This window comes from Echiichthys vipera (genome assembly GCF_963691815.1).
Source record: "Echiichthys vipera genome assembly, chromosome: 13".
NCBI classification, from domain to species: domain Eukaryota; kingdom Metazoa; phylum Chordata; class Actinopteri; order Perciformes; family Trachinidae; genus Echiichthys; species Echiichthys vipera.
Genome location: NC_139838.1, coordinates 17,236,731 through 17,254,813, shown reverse-complemented (window position 1 = coordinate 17,254,813; position 18,083 = coordinate 17,236,731). Strand labels below are relative to the sequence as shown.

General features: G+C 39.4%; 1 protein-coding gene across 1 annotated transcript; it reads left to right on the top strand.

Annotated features, from left to right (window-relative positions):
• Positions 1 to 1,455: 1,455 nt before the first annotated feature.
• On the top strand, positions 1,456 to 15,364 carry LOC310955818 (Y+L amino acid transporter 2). Its single transcript, XM_083925864.1, has 12 exons — positions 1,456 to 1,570; positions 5,939 to 6,313; positions 6,663 to 6,838; positions 8,366 to 8,508; positions 9,751 to 9,876; positions 10,614 to 10,758; positions 10,857 to 10,980; positions 11,938 to 12,041; positions 12,154 to 12,250; positions 12,373 to 12,522; positions 13,381 to 13,564; positions 14,473 to 15,364. Exons 2-12 carry the CDS (start codon positions 6,185 to 6,187, stop codon positions 14,565 to 14,567), a joined length of 1,473 nt encoding a protein of 490 aa, XP_083781990.1. The 5' UTR covers positions 1,456 to 1,570; positions 5,939 to 6,184; the 3' UTR covers positions 14,568 to 15,364.
• The last annotated feature ends 2,719 nt before the right edge of the window (positions 15,365 to 18,083 follow it).

Sequence of the window (18,083 nt, the reverse complement as noted above, 5' to 3'; positions counted from 1 at the left end):
GAATGGGGTGTAACGGTTTCTAAGTACACTTAGTGCTTTACAGAAGATTACCAAGAACCAGATCAGGACGTGATCAAGATAGCAGGTTGACAGTGATGCCAGTGAGAGGGTACCAAAAATTACAGACTCGGTCCTATGCCACCGTTTACCAAAATCCCTCCAATATACCACACTAAGACACCCAGATCTTGAGGAATTCATATCAAAAAGTACATTCTGTGCCATGTCAAGCATGGCATGGCAACTTCTGACATTTGGAGATTTCTGCAAAAATTGCATTTTTCCAGAAAATACGATGAGATGAGATAAACCTTTATTGTCCTGAGGGGGATTTGTCTTGCACTTAGGAGCAACATATATAAGCACAAAAAAAACAGACCATATAAAAAAAATAAAGGCTTAACGTTGAAAGGGCATAATTCATTTAGGGTGGTTCTCTACCTGAATCCAACCTGTTGAGCAACTGACTAATACTTGGCACAAAACATGTCAGTGCTCAATTAGTTTTTACATGCGGCATTTGTTAACGCAGGCCCGAGGGGAGAGGGGAGTACTCAGGAAAGAGAGGGTGAAATGGATCCCACAGTATTCTCAAGGCCAAATGATCTGTATTTACATCAGTGATGTGTGTAATACTTCACATCTCATTCATACTCTCAAAACAAAATGTCTCATAACTGAATTCAATGTGTACATGGATTAATTTAGCCCTTGCAACCAACAGATGAGGGGAGCACTCATTGACATATTTTGATGAATTGTTTTCTGTGGCCCCTGTGTGACCTTTTGTGACTATTGTTGTCATGGTTTATCTATGTTTAAATTGTTTTTGTTTTTTTAATATACCTAAATTATTATTTAATACACATTCTTTAACTATATTTTTTGATATGCATCATTTGCACACTGGCCTTAATCTGAAATTTTTTTAAATATATTTTTTAATGTAATGAAGCTTATTTACAAAATCTTTATTGTGATATTCTGGGGCCAAAACAAACAAACAAATAAACATGACTTAAGCCTCAATAAATGAATAAAAACATTAATAAATACATAACTACATAAATAAATGAAGAAATAAATGTATAAATAAATGAAATAATAAAAAAATGCATTTAAATAAAAACATTCATAACTGCATAACTACATGAATCAATTGGGAAATAAATGTATGAATTAAATAATAAATACATGCATAAATAAATACAATTATGAATAATAATCTACATTTTTGTCCACCAACATTTATTCTTTTATTTCTGTATTGCTATGTCCAACGTTCTTGAGGCATTTATTTATGCATTAAGTCATTTATAAATGTATTTATTAATTTTCTATTAATATATAAAAATATATTTCTGTATTTATTGAGTCTTGAGTCATGTTTAGTGCTCCACGGTGGGTGGTGCCAACTCTCCTTTGGCCCCTTATGAGGAGGAGGAGGAGGAGGAGGAGCTAGCTGCAGATGTGGCGACAGTTGGCTTCAGTTGGAGCCACAAACATAAGACAAACATGAGTACATGAGATGCTGCCTGTCTCAATGGGGAAAAAAGACGACACAACAAAGGTAAATAGTTCCTCTTTAGGGGTACATTCATTATCTACATTTTTAATTCCATTAGTACGTAGCTAGTACACGGCATGGAGGCGAAGCGCTTCCCCCTGAACTACACGCTAGCTTAGCTAACCACCGCCACCGTCACATAGCAACCGGTAGTGAAGTAGGTTTGAAGTTGGATTGGCGAACTTCGGTTAAGTGAATATCCGTATCACATACTTAACGTGGGTTAGCATCAAGCGAGTTGCATCAGGCGAGTTGCATCAGTTGGGTGACGTAAACTCGCGTTAACTCAGCTAGCTGCACAGCGAGATTAATACCGTTTAAACTGATATCAATGAAAGCTAGTGAGTCAACGTTAACGTGTAACGGACCCAGCCAACGTTGTCCTCGTTTAATGATGTATATCAGGACAGTCTGCTGCTAACAAGGCTATCTGTCCATCTGCTCACATACAGTGGTTTTGGTGTGTTGGTGAATGACAGTAGTGGTTGTTTTGGTTACTGTGATCCATTGTGATGGATAAACTGATGAGTGCACGTGCAGTTAACGTTGAGCAGAGGCGAGTCTAGAGTCTGTTTGGGCCTTGGGCAAAAATTGACAGGGGGCCCCTCGCACCAGCGCTCATCACCATTATGTTAACAGATCTGTGTCATCAGTCGGTCAGTTTTTGGCTTAAGTCTATCAAACTTTCTGTTTAACCTACCAATATAGATGATGGTGTAATGTTTAGAATTAATTTAATGGTGTTAAACTAGAGTCTAACTTCATATCTGTGTAACCAAATATCGTTTTAACGGTCTAATTGATCTTTGTGTTTACAAGAGTGGTCAAAAGGACGCTAACACCAGTGAATTAGCCGTGTGCTCCTCTCGGCCCTAGTCAGACACCCCGACCTCCTCGCTTTAAACACTGGGAGCAGCTGGTCGTCCACATTAGCATTGATGCTGCCACAACATCTGGGACCATACTTCAGTCCTTCACAATAAAATGACATGCTTGAAAAGCTCCAAAATATACCGTAAAGTCTTCTTAATTTACATTTTTAATATAAACCACCACCTAAGCCACTCAGGCTGAGCGTCGCCCAAAATGTTCTTACTGCTTTCTCTCATCAACGTCACTTTAGTTTACTAATTTGACATGTAAATGCCCATGTACAAATATGAAACTTCACTTGTAGATTCTTAGAAGTGTGTAAATTAATCCTACTTGCACTTCGGTGGTGATCACCCAGTAAAGCACCACGAAAAGACCGGAAACTGCGGCAGACCAGACCCGTCCTGATAGGGAAAATACCAGCGAGCGGTGTGATACAGTTACGTTATAAATCATTTGACACCAACGAAAAATTGAGAAATGTAAAACTTTTTTTAAAATTTCAAATGTGCACATTTTATTTATTTTCAAAGTTAGTTATTTTTTAAAAATATGAATATACAGATTTAAAAACTGAGAAACCATCTGGTGGCAGCAGTTGTTTCAGTGTGTTTTAGTTAGTGGGTGTTTGGTTACTGTGATCCATCGTGATAGATAAACTGATGAGTGTTAAGTCAACATTTTTAGTCACACCCCAGCAGTTAACGTTGAGAGTCTGTATCAATGTTTGACATCTCTCACATTTCACGCTCTGGCTGTAGTATTTTCAGTTGTGAACTTGTCTCTGACATGACAAGAAGCTGTTTTATTATGTTTAATTAGCTGTATCCTTAAGTTAGTGGTTGTTTAACCTGTAAAGCAGAGAAACAATGATAAAGGTGTTAGTAAAGAAATGTATAGGCGTCCTCAAGTTTGGCACAATTGTCCACAATCTGGCACCATTAGTGCCATTTGATTTCTTAGTTACCAAGTTGTAAAATTCATTTCATTAAAATGTCATTATGCCCCCCCCCCCCCGAAACCCTGCAAAAGGACTACATTTGTCTCCAACAGGAGCAGATTACTTTATTCGCTATAATACAACAATAACTGTAATAATATAATAATAGTAGGGACAATGATAATGATGGAAATCATTAACAGCAACAACAACAAAGTGCCACAACAAAGTGCAATAGCAACAGCAAAGTGCACAACAAAATATTCTGCAAACAACTATTTACAAGACACAAATCCTTGGCGTTCACAGCCACAGGAAGATGAAGTACACAAAAGCAGCAGAACAGCTAATGTCAGTCCGTGTATTCTTGCGTCAAGCTAGCCTCCAGTGTTACTGTGCGTCATAACCTTTTAGCGCAACAGAGCCCCTTTGTCCTTGCACGCGGCAATATCTTCCGTCCCCATTGGTCCATCTTGAAGCATGACACCTCGTTGGAATCGTAAGAACCAATAGAATCACTTTCTGAGCATTGTTTTCATGAGCACTGTTTTCAGTTAAACCACACGACTAGCGAATCACAAAGCGAAAAGGATGAGCGACACTACGTGACGGACAGGCGCTTTGACCCAATCAAAGCCTTTGAAAAGCGGGCTAAGCATGTCAAAGAAGCCAGAAAGACCCCCAAAGCATGTTGGGAGATGTAGTCCTTCCATTTCAGCGTTTTTTATTTCTGTGGATTAAACTTTTCGCTGTGATACTGCAAAGGTAAGACAGCATTTCTGGTTTTGGTTTTCAAATGCGCTTGTTGTTTTCTGTCATATTTGGCTGCTGGATCAGTGAAACTTGGTCGTAGAGGGATAAAAATAGTATTGTTGGAACGTGTCGCTCGTATTTCTGTGTTTTCGCCTCGCATTGTTTGATCGCTCGGTGTTGTAACTGTGTTTATTGGTCATAGGAATGGTTTATATGAGCTTGTAGAAGCGATTCTTAGCTTTCTGTAGGTATGAAGCATGTGTGTCTGTATGCAAGCTACATGGTTCTGCAGAGGGGGATGTTGTCATACTGCCTGATAGCCCCCGCCGGCGGGCGCTTCAGGGAAGAACAGGTTAATGAACTTATCCATGTTTTCCTTATGAACATGGGGTAAATAAATCGAGAGATGTAGTTGTGAATGGACAATATAATCATTCCATCCACAGAGATTTCTTCTTTTGGGGTTATGAAGCAGCACTTAACTGCAGCAGCCATGTTGGCTCAAGCATTCAGACCAGACGCTATAGCGTAATTTCATTGGTAAAGTAATGGGCCACATGGCGCTTGTCCCTAACAGACCCATCCATCATTTCTTTTTTTCCTGGTGGAAAATAAATCAAATCTTGCCAGTTGTATATGTGCAGGTCTGTTTATTTGAGTCATGACTAAAGTTAGTAAATTTGTTTTCTAAATATGTAAAGTGCCAATCTAGTTGTTGTTGTTAAGTCATCATCTAATACTTAATCACTTGTTGATGTTAGAGCCTGCTACATGGCCAACTCTTAAATGTCACTGTAGTATATTGATATTATTAACCCCGGTGCTGTACCTTCCACTCTGATAATAACCAGCAGCATATCTGTAAACCTCCAGATGTGTGTTTATGTACAATCTTTAAATTGTATTAAATATCACACTTTGAACTGGAGTCTACAGGCTGTTACATTTAGAATCTCACAGTGTGTTAAACTGCGAACAAGCTGTGTTTCTTTCTTCATCAGGTTGTTGTTAAGTTTAGTCAGTAGGGTTGTTTCTATGTTTGTGTTTCAAACATGGAAAGAGTGTGAGGTGGGTGGGATATGAGGGCGTATACTCTAGCTGTATAAGTATACAGGTATTTTAACACATGCACACCTGCAAGGGGAGCAGGCTGGAGGTGACTTTTAGCATGTGATTGGATCTCAGCTGGGTAAAGTTGTTGTTTTTTTTAAAGTTTACGTATATGCAGTTTGGCCTCATTCTTAAGAAAAGCCTGCCTGGCAAGTTGAGCACTTTCTGACCTCAACGGCAACACACAGAGCTAGTCATATCATATCACAGCACGACAAGCACTGCCCCCACTTCAACCCATTCTTCATACTGCGTGTGTGTGCGTGCGCGTGTGCGTGCGTGCGTGCGTGTGTCTATATGAAATAACCACATGGCAAAGCCTTTTGTATACTCCTGTGTACATTTAATGAGTATTTTCTCATTTTAAGAACTTTGGCGCAAAATATAAATTTCAAATATTTAACATCAGATTTTTCTGAAAAAAAATTAGTTATGTGCTTTTTATTCTTAACTTGGATGACGTTATTGTGTATCACAGTGTCTCAGTTTCCTCACGATATGATTCCATTGGAAGACGATAAATGATCATATTGAATTATCCCCCAGCCCTGATAATTTAATCCAGTCACCCACTCATTCGTTCATGTACTCATTTGCAGTTACCCCTTTGGCTGTTAAGTGTCCTTTAGGCAAGTAAAACTACTGAGATGTGTTGAGCATTTCCGTGACACTGCGTTTCCTCGTTTTTCTTACAGATTATCCCAGTGAACAATTACTCCTCGGATTCAACAATGGCTGTTTGAAACGTGCATAGGCTCAGCCTTCAGGTGACACTCCCACCTCCCTTTCTCTTCTCTCGGTCTACACTGTTCTGTTTTTTTTACCTCCTCTCTGAGTTTCTGGTGCTGCCAGGAATCAGTCTGTCTTTATCACTCCCTCTCTATCACTCCTCGCCTTGTTACCTCCTCTGAGTTGAGGCTGACGGCTGTAAATCCCTCACAATGGTTGCTGAGGCAGACTCGGCATCTCAGGGCAGCGGTGTGCGGCTGAAGCAGGAGATATCGCTCCTCCATGGGGTCTGCCTCATCGTGGGAAATATGATAGGCTCTGGTATCTTTGTCTCACCTAAGGTAAGAGTCTCTGTTTTGTTAGTCTAATTCATTTAATTGCCCTGAATTAAATCTCTTTGACTATTTTGAAAAATACAGGGGGCTCTTGGGTGGGGATAGGACACTTGAAACCCCCGAAAGCAAAAAACAGCAACATTATGGGGGGTCTCTGAAAAAAATCTTTCTATCATGGTTGTGTCAGTTGCCTTGTTAACTGTAATTTTTCCGCGGCAGCAAAATACTGAAGCATTAGGTAGGGGGGGGGGGGACCCCAAATTGTCATCGGGTATTTCGTGCACTGAAATATGTGTTTGAGTAATGTTAAGGGTTTGTTTTTTAGTCTTCTCTGTTCTCATTTGTTGTCCTGCAGGGGGTTCTTAAGTACACAGGCTCATTTGGCCTGTCCCTGGTAGTATGGGCCATTGGAGGGATATTTTCCGTGTTTGGAGCGCTATGCTACGCTGAGCTGGGTACTACCATCCGTAAATCTGGAGCGTCTTATGCCTACATCCTGGAGGCCTTTGGAGGTTTCTTGGCGTTTATTCGGTAAAGTTGTTTACGCTTACTGTCTGTAGACACATTCTTTTAACACATGCCACATGTTTTTTGTTTTTTTTAAGTCTACCCATACATGAAGTATAGAGTGGCTAAAATTAGTTTTGGCAAGTAAAAGTATGCACGCAAATTCTAAACTCAACAGGTCATGAAAGACACACATGGCTTGCTCACAGGGCTCCAATGTTCACACATTTATTATTTTATGTATTTAATATTATATATTATAACAGTGAATAGCTGAACATTGTTGCCCTGCATTGTGCAAGCTATTTATTTGTTTATAAAATGATTTTTGATCCATGTTGGCTTATATATATATATATATATGGCATAAGTTAAGGGTTCAGTATTTTTGTGTGTTTGGTTCCTTTTTGACAGCTGCTATTTTTTGCAAGTACAGATGTGATTATTTCAGGTAAATTAACTCTGTATGTAATTGTCACTTCCATGCTAACTTTATTGCTTACAGCACGATACCAAAAATGTTTGCATATAATGTAAAACCTTTAGTTAAAATGCAAATGCTCAAATCTACAGTATAGTGGTAGTTGCATGTTTCCGCCAGCAACTAGTTAGTCTCTAGGACTGTACTTGATACCATCCTTGAGCTCAAAATATTGGGTACAACAGCGAATATTCAGATATCCGCGTGAAGTGTGCCGAAGCCTTAATCTGGAAGCAGCCAGCCAGCCAGCCAATTCCCAGCTCTATGCATAATGACATCATGTGCGATCATAGACTGTGTTTATTTTCATTAAATCACCTGAAAACATCACCAGTCTGCTACAGTTAAAGCACACAAACGTCTACACACACCAGACGGCTTAGTTATGTGACTCTCCATGTCTCCGACATGCAGAGGCTGCAGTGTTTTAGTGTACTTAATAATATAGCTGCTAATAAGTGGTAATTTTCTTTTTTTTTTCTTAACATTTTTTCTTTTAAGCCTACATCGTTTAAACAGCAGCTTATGTTGGTAGCAGTACAAGTTAGCGTCTGTCCTGCATCACAGCAACCAAGCGTGAGGGGAGAAAAAGAGAGAAGCAACCGTAAATGACAGAGAAACACAGTAAAGACTGAAATGAAGAATGTGTTAAAAATAAACAAATATCCTAATACCAAAATTAAAAAAAAACAACAAATAGCTACCCAATGCACAAATATCCAAATATTTGGGTCCAGCCCTTTTAATCTCCTCTCTAGGTCTGCGATATTCTTACAGCATCTCATCCTTTCAATTAGGTAATGATTTGAACCATAGTCTCACACATTACATGTATGTCCTTTCCTGTATTAAGCCCTTTTCTTGCATAAAAGTGTTAATTTCTAATGTCATTAGAAGAGGCAGTTAACTAACATTAGAGATTATTATTCAAGCATGTGCAGTATTACGCTTAAACAATTTCCCCAATGGTAGAGATATATTATTTCTATTTTTAATTGTTATTTTACTTAAGTTTAACAAAATATATTATATTTTTGCCTTCTTATAATTACGACTTCTCAATCCTGTAGACTTTGGACGTCATTGATGATAGTTGAGCCAGCCTGTCAGGCAGTGATAGCTCTGACCTTCTCCAACTACCTGGTCCAGCCCTTCTACCCCACCTGTCAAGCACCCTATGTCGCCGTCCGCCTCATCGCTGCTGCCATCATATGTAAGGCTCTCCCTGTATGAAACACTCACATGATGCTCTGCTTAACTTGTTGTATGTGTTAACATTAGTTGCGAATGGGCATGGGTGAACTGAGTGAGTCTCAAACAGCTTGAAACAGTAAAATTTAAGAGGGCAATACTAACCAATGGTAATTCTACTGCAGTTTATCATTAAAGCTGAAGTCAGTGAGGTTTATATGAAATATGGTTATAGTGACAGCTTCAGCAAATAAGAAAAACCTATTAAACCAGTGATTATTTCATCCTAAGTGGTTAAGGTCCTCCAAGGTGACGTGATTATGCAGGATTCTGTATGACGTGAGACACACTGTTTAAAGGGTGTGTCCTGCTACTTTAAGTGTTTGGTGTTACTGTGTCCTTGGAAGCTGTATCAAGATCCTTTCTGATGTCAGATTTGTGTCTATATTATATTCACTTTGATGAATAATAGATCAAACTTGACGAGCCTCAGTTGTCCTTATTTGAGGACAGATGGATTTGAAGTACAACTTTTCTAAATCAGATATTCAAAACAACTTCTTTCACGTCACTTCAAGTCCAGAACGATCAGTGCTTTAAGATGTGCTAAAAGTTCAAATGAAATCAAACACAGTTAATCTGGTCAGCTGTTGGACTGTAGTCTGGATGGGTTGCTAAATTGTCTTTTCTTTTTCAACCTGCACATGCGCACTGTTTTTGTTTATGTGAAAAATGTTAGCGACTCCTAACTCCTTAAGTTATTTGCTAACTATTGAATGTTTGAGGAAGAGTTTAGGAGATCTGAGCTTTCGGAGCTCTCACAACAACTGAAAAGGAAAGCAATCATCCACATGTATTTAAAGGACCCTCCATTCAAATGCACTCTGTAGTTGTTGTTAGCAGTGCTGCTGGTGCATGTTAAATATTGCATGCTGCAGATGACACTTTTATGCGGTTAGCCTGAGGCTAAAGATAGCTCAGGGATATATATGTGTGCAACTACACTTAATACCTGTAGATTTCTGCAGTGCTTAGTGCATTACAACTGTAAAGCTTTGTAATGCTTCTAGATAAAGGGCATTTAAGAAGAATAGTGGCAATGCAAACACAGCTATTCAACCTGAAACATTTGGTTCTGTTTAGTTATACTTATTTAGGCTTTCGTATGATCCCTAAAGAACATAGGCCATCAATGATTTGTTTAGATATGATTTATAGTTAAGTGCCAACTCTGTTGTTGTTTTTTCCTCTTTCTCTCTATCAGGCCTGCTGACTTGTGTGAACTGTATGAAAGTGAAGTGGGGTGCTATTCTTCAGGTCATCTCCACCGTAGCCAAGGTCCTTGCTCTCATTGTCATCATCATTACCGGCCTGGTTAAGCTGGGGCAAGGTAAGATGTCCTAGACAGTCTGTATTATTCTAACACTACTGCTCTTACTCAGCTAAAAATTTAAGGAACAATATACTTCTGCACTGTCAGTCAGTTAACAGAAGGCTGTTAATGGTCAAAGCCCTTTTTAAAACCATCCAAAATCAGTTTCCACCAAACAATGCAAAAGTAAACATGGCACCTGCCCTAATTTTGATAGAACTTGGATTAAATCTGCACTTTTTACAGATTGATCAGTAAGTAAAATTTTGATGTTGGACCAGCTCACTCAAAACACCATATCCATATTCCATATGTCCATATTCCGTATTGATGCATCTTGCATACAAATAACTGGACTGTGTATGGCACTTCTTCTTAAAGTGTAGATGAAATAGGCATACATCTAAGTCATCTAAGTGTTCACATAAAGAGCAGGACTCAAAAGACCTTTTTCTGTGTACGTGCACTGGTGCATGTAAGGTTTTATTTTTTATTACAACTACGCGATGTGAAAAGTATCGGTCAATGCATGGGAGTTCACAGTCCTTCACATCGTTTTCCGTAACGATTTATTTGCAGCAGTGCATGTGAAGCTGAGAATTGCACGCACAGCTCAAATTTATTGTATTATTGTATTATTATTATTGTATTTTGAGCCCTGAAAAAGGCATGCATCTATGTTCAGGAAATATTTAGCCAGGGATAAGGAAAATGCTGAGGTTCTGGGCTCATGTAACAACCCTGTGTTTGTGTAGGTTTCGACCAGAACTTTCAGGACTCTTTCAAAGGCTCAAAATTGGACCCCGGTGACATGGCATTAGCCCTCTATTCAGCACTCTATTCTTACTCCGGCTGGGACACGCTCAACTTCATCACAGAGGAGATCAAAAACCCAGAGAGGTACGAGGTCTGATATTCTTAAAGATTTTGCATCAAGCTTTAGTGATTGTCATTCCTGATGGCATTGCGTTGATGAAAAACACTTTTCTTGTTTTCAGGAATCTGCCCTTGTCCATAGCTATTTCCATGCCCATCGTCACAGTGATCTACATCTTGACCAACATAGCTTACTACGTCGTCATGGATGCAGACCAAGTTCTCAACAGCGACGCTGTCGCTGTGGTGAGTACTTTTAGTGCATTGTCCTTTTGCACTTAAGAACCAAGTACATTAGCCGTAACCAAATTTGTCGTCTACCCATAAACACATCACTGAACTAACAGACACATTGACAGCATCTGCTCAGCCTTATTAGGGCAGCTGGTTTGATCTTTCCTTCTTGTCTTCTGCTGTCATCGCTTTGAGTCCGGTGGGCAGCCACTGGCACTGGTTATCTGTGACTGTAGTGCCGATGACAGGAAACTCATTTAGCTAAAGGGGTTAGCGCCCCACACAGGAACATGAGGAAGTTGATGATGCGATTAGTGCATTGGAGGAGGATGAGTTGCACTGGTATTTGTTCATCTTTTTTTTTATTGGAATATTCATTCATTATAATGGTTTTACTAATGTAACTACAAGACAGGGTCTGTGTGCTCTCTGGAACTTAAGCCAAGAGACATAGTCAATATTTGTCTTATCTTGGTTGTACATGTAGTTGTGTTGGATTTGTCAGATTTTGGAAAGTGTTCACACCTCAACACTGCACTGAAAGTTCATAGTATTTGGACCTAAACCCTGTTTGGCACAGACATTTTAAAGTACATCCTTATTGACAATCTTGACTTAAGAAGCAGATGCATCAACAGCGATTTCCTTTGCGCTCATTTGCATATTGGTGGCATCATTGCACAGTTATTTACTTAAAGCTTCTTGGTTGTCTGTTGCAGTGAGGGGAAAGGTCAGGAGTGGCTTGTCTTTAAAATGAGTTGACTTTTTTTGTAACTGTAGGAGGTTAAAAGCAGAAGTTACAGATGGGGAAGAAGTGATAAGAGCACTAGTAGCTTTTTGAGGAAATACCTTACTACCTTACGACTACACGTGGGGATCTTAACATATTTCACATAAGCGTGTTAGAGTTTCTGATCTTACTGATAAGTTCATGTGAGCAGTAAGACGCTTTGTTGAATGTCTCCTCAGACATTTGCAGATGCGGTTCTGGGCTGGGCTCGATGGCTGATCCCTCTGTCTGTGGCCATTTCCTGCTACGGAGGCCTCAACTCCTCCATCATCGCTGCCTCCAGGTCAGCACATACAAGCAGATTCACGCTATTCTGCAAAATCCTTTTTCTGCCTAAAGTCAGCAAAACTACCAGCAAACGTGTTGATGTTTTCACCATTTTATTTCTCCTATAGGTTATTTTTTGTCGGTTCCAGAGAAGGCCATCTGCCTAACGTCCTGTGCATGATCCACATAAAGCGTTTCACTCCAATTCCTGCGCTGCTTTTCAATGTTAGTATCAAGTGTTTTGTGGGTTTTGAAATTAAGCTGTTTGGTTGCCTGTGTCCCTGATGTGTGCTTGTTACCAAACTACAACAACGTTTTTTTGTCTGTGTTCGATCTTCTCTTTTTAGGGCGGCATGTCGCTGTTGTACCTGTCTGTGCCTGACGTTTTCCAGTTGATCAACTATTTCAGTTTCAATTACTGGTTGTTTATCGGCCTGTCAATAGCCAGCCTGATCTACCTTCGCTTCAAAGCTCCTGATCTACACCGACCTGTCAAGGTAAAAGCACTGATGAGTGCAGCGTGAATGCTGATGTTATTGTTTAAGGATTCTATTGACTGTCTTCCAGGCACATACATTTCCCTGCATCAGCGCAGTATGAAACATGTAAAGACATGGAATTGAAGACAGACTGGTAGACAGAGAAAAGAAAAACACAGCATCAGAAATATTCACTAAGTGGCAAGTCTGTGGTAATGCAGTTTAGAACTGCATGAACTGTCTGTGGTGCTGAGTTGCAATTTTGATAAATACGATAGTCCTTAGAACATTCTCTGCTTATAAATATGATCTATTCATATATATTATGTTTGCATGAAATCTATTCAGAAACTATATATCTAGTCTTCTGACTGAAGAAACTCTAGACACCTGGAAAAAAGTGTCTTGTTCTTGTCATCACCCTGTTAAATGGCAAATATAAAAAATAAGAAGATTCAAAAAAGCTTCTCTCTGTCCTCTAAACAGATTTGGTCAGATAGATAACGTGTTTTCTATACACTCTCAAACCCTCCAGACCTGTATTTACGTTTGTTTAAGCATCAATAGTGCCTCTGTTGCAGGCCTGAGAACCCTCAGCCATGGCTTTGAGTTATGATGATGTTAAAATCCCAGATCACTCAGTTTATTAGATGGAAACCATTACAGTGACTATGCCTGCAGACTGGCTATGCAATTAAAGGACCATACGAGCTGCTGATCATCAGAGGAATGTGATTTAAAGTAATATTTGTTATTGTAATGGATTTTAATCTTTCTACTTTTCTTCTCCCCATCCTCTTGCTACATCCATGTACTCTTTTCTCATATTTTTCCGTTGTCATCCTCCTCTGCGCGCACTTTCTCCTCTCCCCGCAGCTGTCTTTGTTTTTCCCGATCGTCTACTGCTTGTGCAGCATATTCCTGGTAGTGGTTCCCCTCTACAGCGACACCATCAACTCTCTGGTGGGAATTGCCGTGGCGTTGTCTGGTGTACCAGTCTACTTCATTTGCATCCACTTGCCGGCCAGTTCCAGACCAGCCTTCTTCAAAGAAGTCCTCGGTAAGAAAATCCCAGGGCTGTTATCGTACATGTCGTAGCTGCAGTCATATTTGTTTTGGGTGACCCTCATACTCGTTTTAATTGTCTTTGAGTGCTTTTCACACACAAAAAATTCCTTTTGCTAGAATCACTTCCCTTTTAAATTTAGATACGTAGGTCATGACCATCATACAGACACCCATGGTTACCGACATGTCGGAGAGAACATAACTGGCTAATTCCCTGAGTATCTGATTGGAGAGGTGGACTTTTCTTCATTTTGTTATTTTAAGATTTGTGACCAAGACGCATACTGCAGTTTACCCAGTATATTACGAGCCTGGCGACGGACCAGGCCTAAATTGGCTTGGTTAAGCATCAAGTATTTTATTATTTTAAGCAAGTATTTTCTACTAAGATATGTTTAAGAAGTGGCAATAAGGAATTACTGTGCGTATTTGTATGAGTAAGACCGCCAGGACCAAGAGCTTTTCTTGGAGAAACTCTGTACCGAACACTCAAATTCCTGGGGCGTAAGCTGTAACATTTCCCTGGTGAATGAATGTGGTGGTGTGATGTTATTATGGATTTCCTCTTCAAAGTAGCTTATTAGTCTTACTGTAATTTGCATGTAGACCAGCTACCGTCTGCACATGTAAAAACTCTTAGTGTTAAGAGCTGAAGAGTATGTGAGATTAGGGTTTTAAAGTTCACTGTACTTTAGAGCCCACATACTGTAAAGAGTACCTTTTTTTTTTTTTTTAGAATGTGTGGGCTAAAAGAAATACCATCCTAATGCTGTTGATCTTGTGCAAAAATGTTTAACCTACTAATGCATAGGCTGGTTTTTCTAAAGCACATTGTTTCAGTACTGTATTTTCATTATCTCTTGAGTTCAACCCTTGATTTTTTCTTTTCTGTCACTGCAGATAAGATCTCTTTGAACACCCAAAAACTGTGCATGTGCTGCGTGACCTCATCTGATATCGACCTTGACAATATAGACCCAGAGAAGATCGAATGATGGAGCAACAAAGGCCTTGTGTGAAATGCTGTATGGAGGGATGGAAGAGGGAGAATGAACACAAAGGAAGCTGTGAGCTGCAGACAATCAGGATTTAGACGAGTGTAGCTTGATTGATTAAAGAAGCAGGAAGAAACTGGAGAGGGGAGCTCGACACACCTCCTCTTCTCTCACACATGAGCCATACCTATGAAGGAGAAGGATTTTACGCTGAATGAATTTTGAACATGATAAACCTCCAACAAACAGCTCTACAGATTAACTCAGTGGTACTTGAGCACATTCACATGCTATTACACGAGGCAGTGTTGGCCGTGCAGTTTCCACCACACATTTTCCCGTACGCTACAACTCTCTCACACAGACACACACACGCACACGCACACACACACACACACACACACACACACAAAAGCTGACCGAAAGCTTTAGGGCAACACTGCGACAAATGGAAATTTACAACCTGATCCTGAAGGACTTGACTCAGCAAAGATGCCTGAAGTGACTTATTCACAAATGGGAGGTTGTTGCAGAAAATACACAGGTGGATTTGAACAAGTCCACGCTGTTCACGCATTGCATCACGTTCTCATGAGTATGTTACTGTTGCTCATGTGAATGTGAGAGATGAGCCTGGATGGTTCGAAACCTTGTGACTCCTCATCACAGGTTTGCAAATGATTATATTCAGAGGCCTTAAGATCATAAAAAGACTCGGTAATGCACAAGCAAAAAACATTTCTAAGAAAAAGTCAGTAAAAGAAACAGCTGATAAATGAGTAATAGTCAACTATTTGATCCGCAACAATTTTGATAATTGATTAATTGGTTTGAGTGATTTTTTGGGGGGTGGGGGAGGGTTTTTTTAAAGTCAAAATTCTGATTCCAGCTTCTTAAATGTGAATATTTTCTCGCTCTCAATGGCAGTAAACAGAATATATTTAAATTGTGGATAAATCAAGACATTTGAGGACGTCGACTCTGGCTTGGGAAACACTGATGGGCATTTTTTGACATTTATAGACCAAACAACTAAAGGATTAATTGACAAAATAATCAACAAAGAAAATAGTTGCAGCCCCCCAGCAAATTTGCACATCACAGTTACATTTTTGTTACAGAGAAGCTTTATTTTGATCTTTAACTGAACTGAAGGACCAAATGGACAGATGTAGATGGTTCGTTTAATTAGCTAGTTCAGAGGGAGGAAGAGATTATTCACAAAAGTGCTGTTATTCCTTCTGATGTGTCAGTTGACTATGATCATAAATCCGTCACTATGGGCATCCTGCTTTTGTTCCCTCTCAGTAATGCATGCTCTAAATGCATCTTCAGGGCTATATTTAATTTCTGGTGCCTCCTAGTGGTTGCTAATATTAACTTCCAGGGACAAGATGTAAGATTTTCACAGTCATTCAAGATAATTTGACTACAGTTTGCATGTTTTTGTTTGTAGAGAGGATTGTTACTGAGTTGTTATGGATGTTAAAAATGTAAACTCATGTGAAATGTACCTACCAGTAGTGTTCAAACCTCAGGATCAACCATGCTGATCTGCGGATGTTGTTACTGAAATGTATAATCTTTCACTCTTGTCTGAAGAATTTGTATCACAAATGGGAAATTTAATGTCATGTTGCCTTGTGAATGTCACCAGCTTGGACCATTTATTCACCGTACAAAGCCAAACGTCCTAAACGGGCGGAAAGTCGGACCATCTTTTTGCTCACGTAGTGCGGAGACTGTAGCAAAAATGTCTCTATATATAATATTATAGCTGTAGTGCAGTGAACTACAGGTAGAAACAAGTTAAACATTGGTGTTTGTACTGTTGAGCTGTATGTGCCTTCTGTGAGTGCGGTCTGCCAAAGACCCTGTCTATTTTTGATATTGTAACATAGCACTTATCTAGTGTCGTCATGAACACAATTGTATCGACATGTTCCTGTAAGGTTGTCACAATACCAGGATTTTCAACTTCAATGCAAAAAAAACATACTCAAAACCTTTTAAGATAGCACTGCAAAGAGAAAAGAAATACAATAATCCCCCCCCCCCCTTAATTTAGGTGGTGGTACAGACAAAGTTACTGAACACACACCAACACACATTTGTTTTCACCTTTTTTTTTTTATATAGCTTGGACACTTACGATGCTGTTGAACGTGGACATTGTTTTGAAAAGTATCGGTACTTTGATGCTTTTGACACCCATACGTCGATGTAGGGTTTGCCAAATGTTTTCCAGGTCTTCGAGCAGCTTCAGACGAACTCACAGCTGGAATTAATTTAGCCTTTTTTGATTGAACTGTAAGGTCTCCTCTCAAGCACTTCCACAACTCCGATATCTGATTTAATGTCGCTTTCTCTGGAGTCGGTGTCTTCGTTTAAACCAAACTAGTCACTTTTGTTGTGTCGTTAAGAACAGCACCATATATCTGCAGTAAACAAAATATTTTAAGTGTATTCCATATATTGTCATGTTATGAACGTATATACTGCTAAATCACGGGATTTGAATGTTGCAGTGTATTTGATATGTTTCATTAGATACCAAATACTGAATGTGTGTTTTCTGGTCAGGTTGTGGTGTGTGATTTGTAGAATTGTTTTTTAAGTGCTCCCTTTGACAGTTTTAATTTATTATTTTTTTGGACATGGACAAACCAAATGATAAGAGATGCATTTCAGTGGAGGACTGAGACAAGATGTTTTTCTTTTATTTGAATAAAGACAAGTACAGAATCTGCATTTCCGTGACTTTGACTGTTCTTATTCACCTTTCTCCTTTACCTTGAACTGTAAACGTGGATATGTTGCAGCTCACAGCCACTAGATGTCATGGTCTCCCAACACTTCATGAAATCCTGTTAAATTGCAATTCAGTGATCTGTTACTGTTGATTCAGCTCCAGGTACCTTTTTTGTTAGTAAATCTTTTCTGACATTTATTACAAAAAAACTTTTATATAGATACAAGCTCTTAAAACAATTGATTGGCAGTATGCAACATCAGATTAATGAACTACAAAATCTCTTGTTCTGATGGTAATTTAGCAGTTCTCCAGTGAAAGATGAGCAGATTCTTCTAAGGCATGGATTACACAATGTGTTTTTTATGTATATATGAGTAATACACTAAGAACCAGTATGATTTTTGATCTTGAAGCATGAAATACATTATATATATTTTATATCGTTTGTTAGCAAAAAACGGTGTCCTGCTTTATAGCTACACAATTCATAGCTTGCAAAAAAAAAAGCAAGAGTAAACTGCCAAAGTAATTAGCAGTTGATGGTGTGTTTCTGTACCCACATAGAAAGTGTCCCATGCCTTTGACTGACTGTCCTGCCTGCAGCCTGCTCAGGTGGCTGGCCAAGCCCCACCTCTCATCCATCCATGCACCTTGCCTCCCTGGGGCCTCGGTGCAGAGGCATCACATTTCAGCAGCGTGTGCACTCTTTCGCTTCAGATGCTGCTTGTAGATAGGCACTCGTACCTGGGGAGAATCCTGCC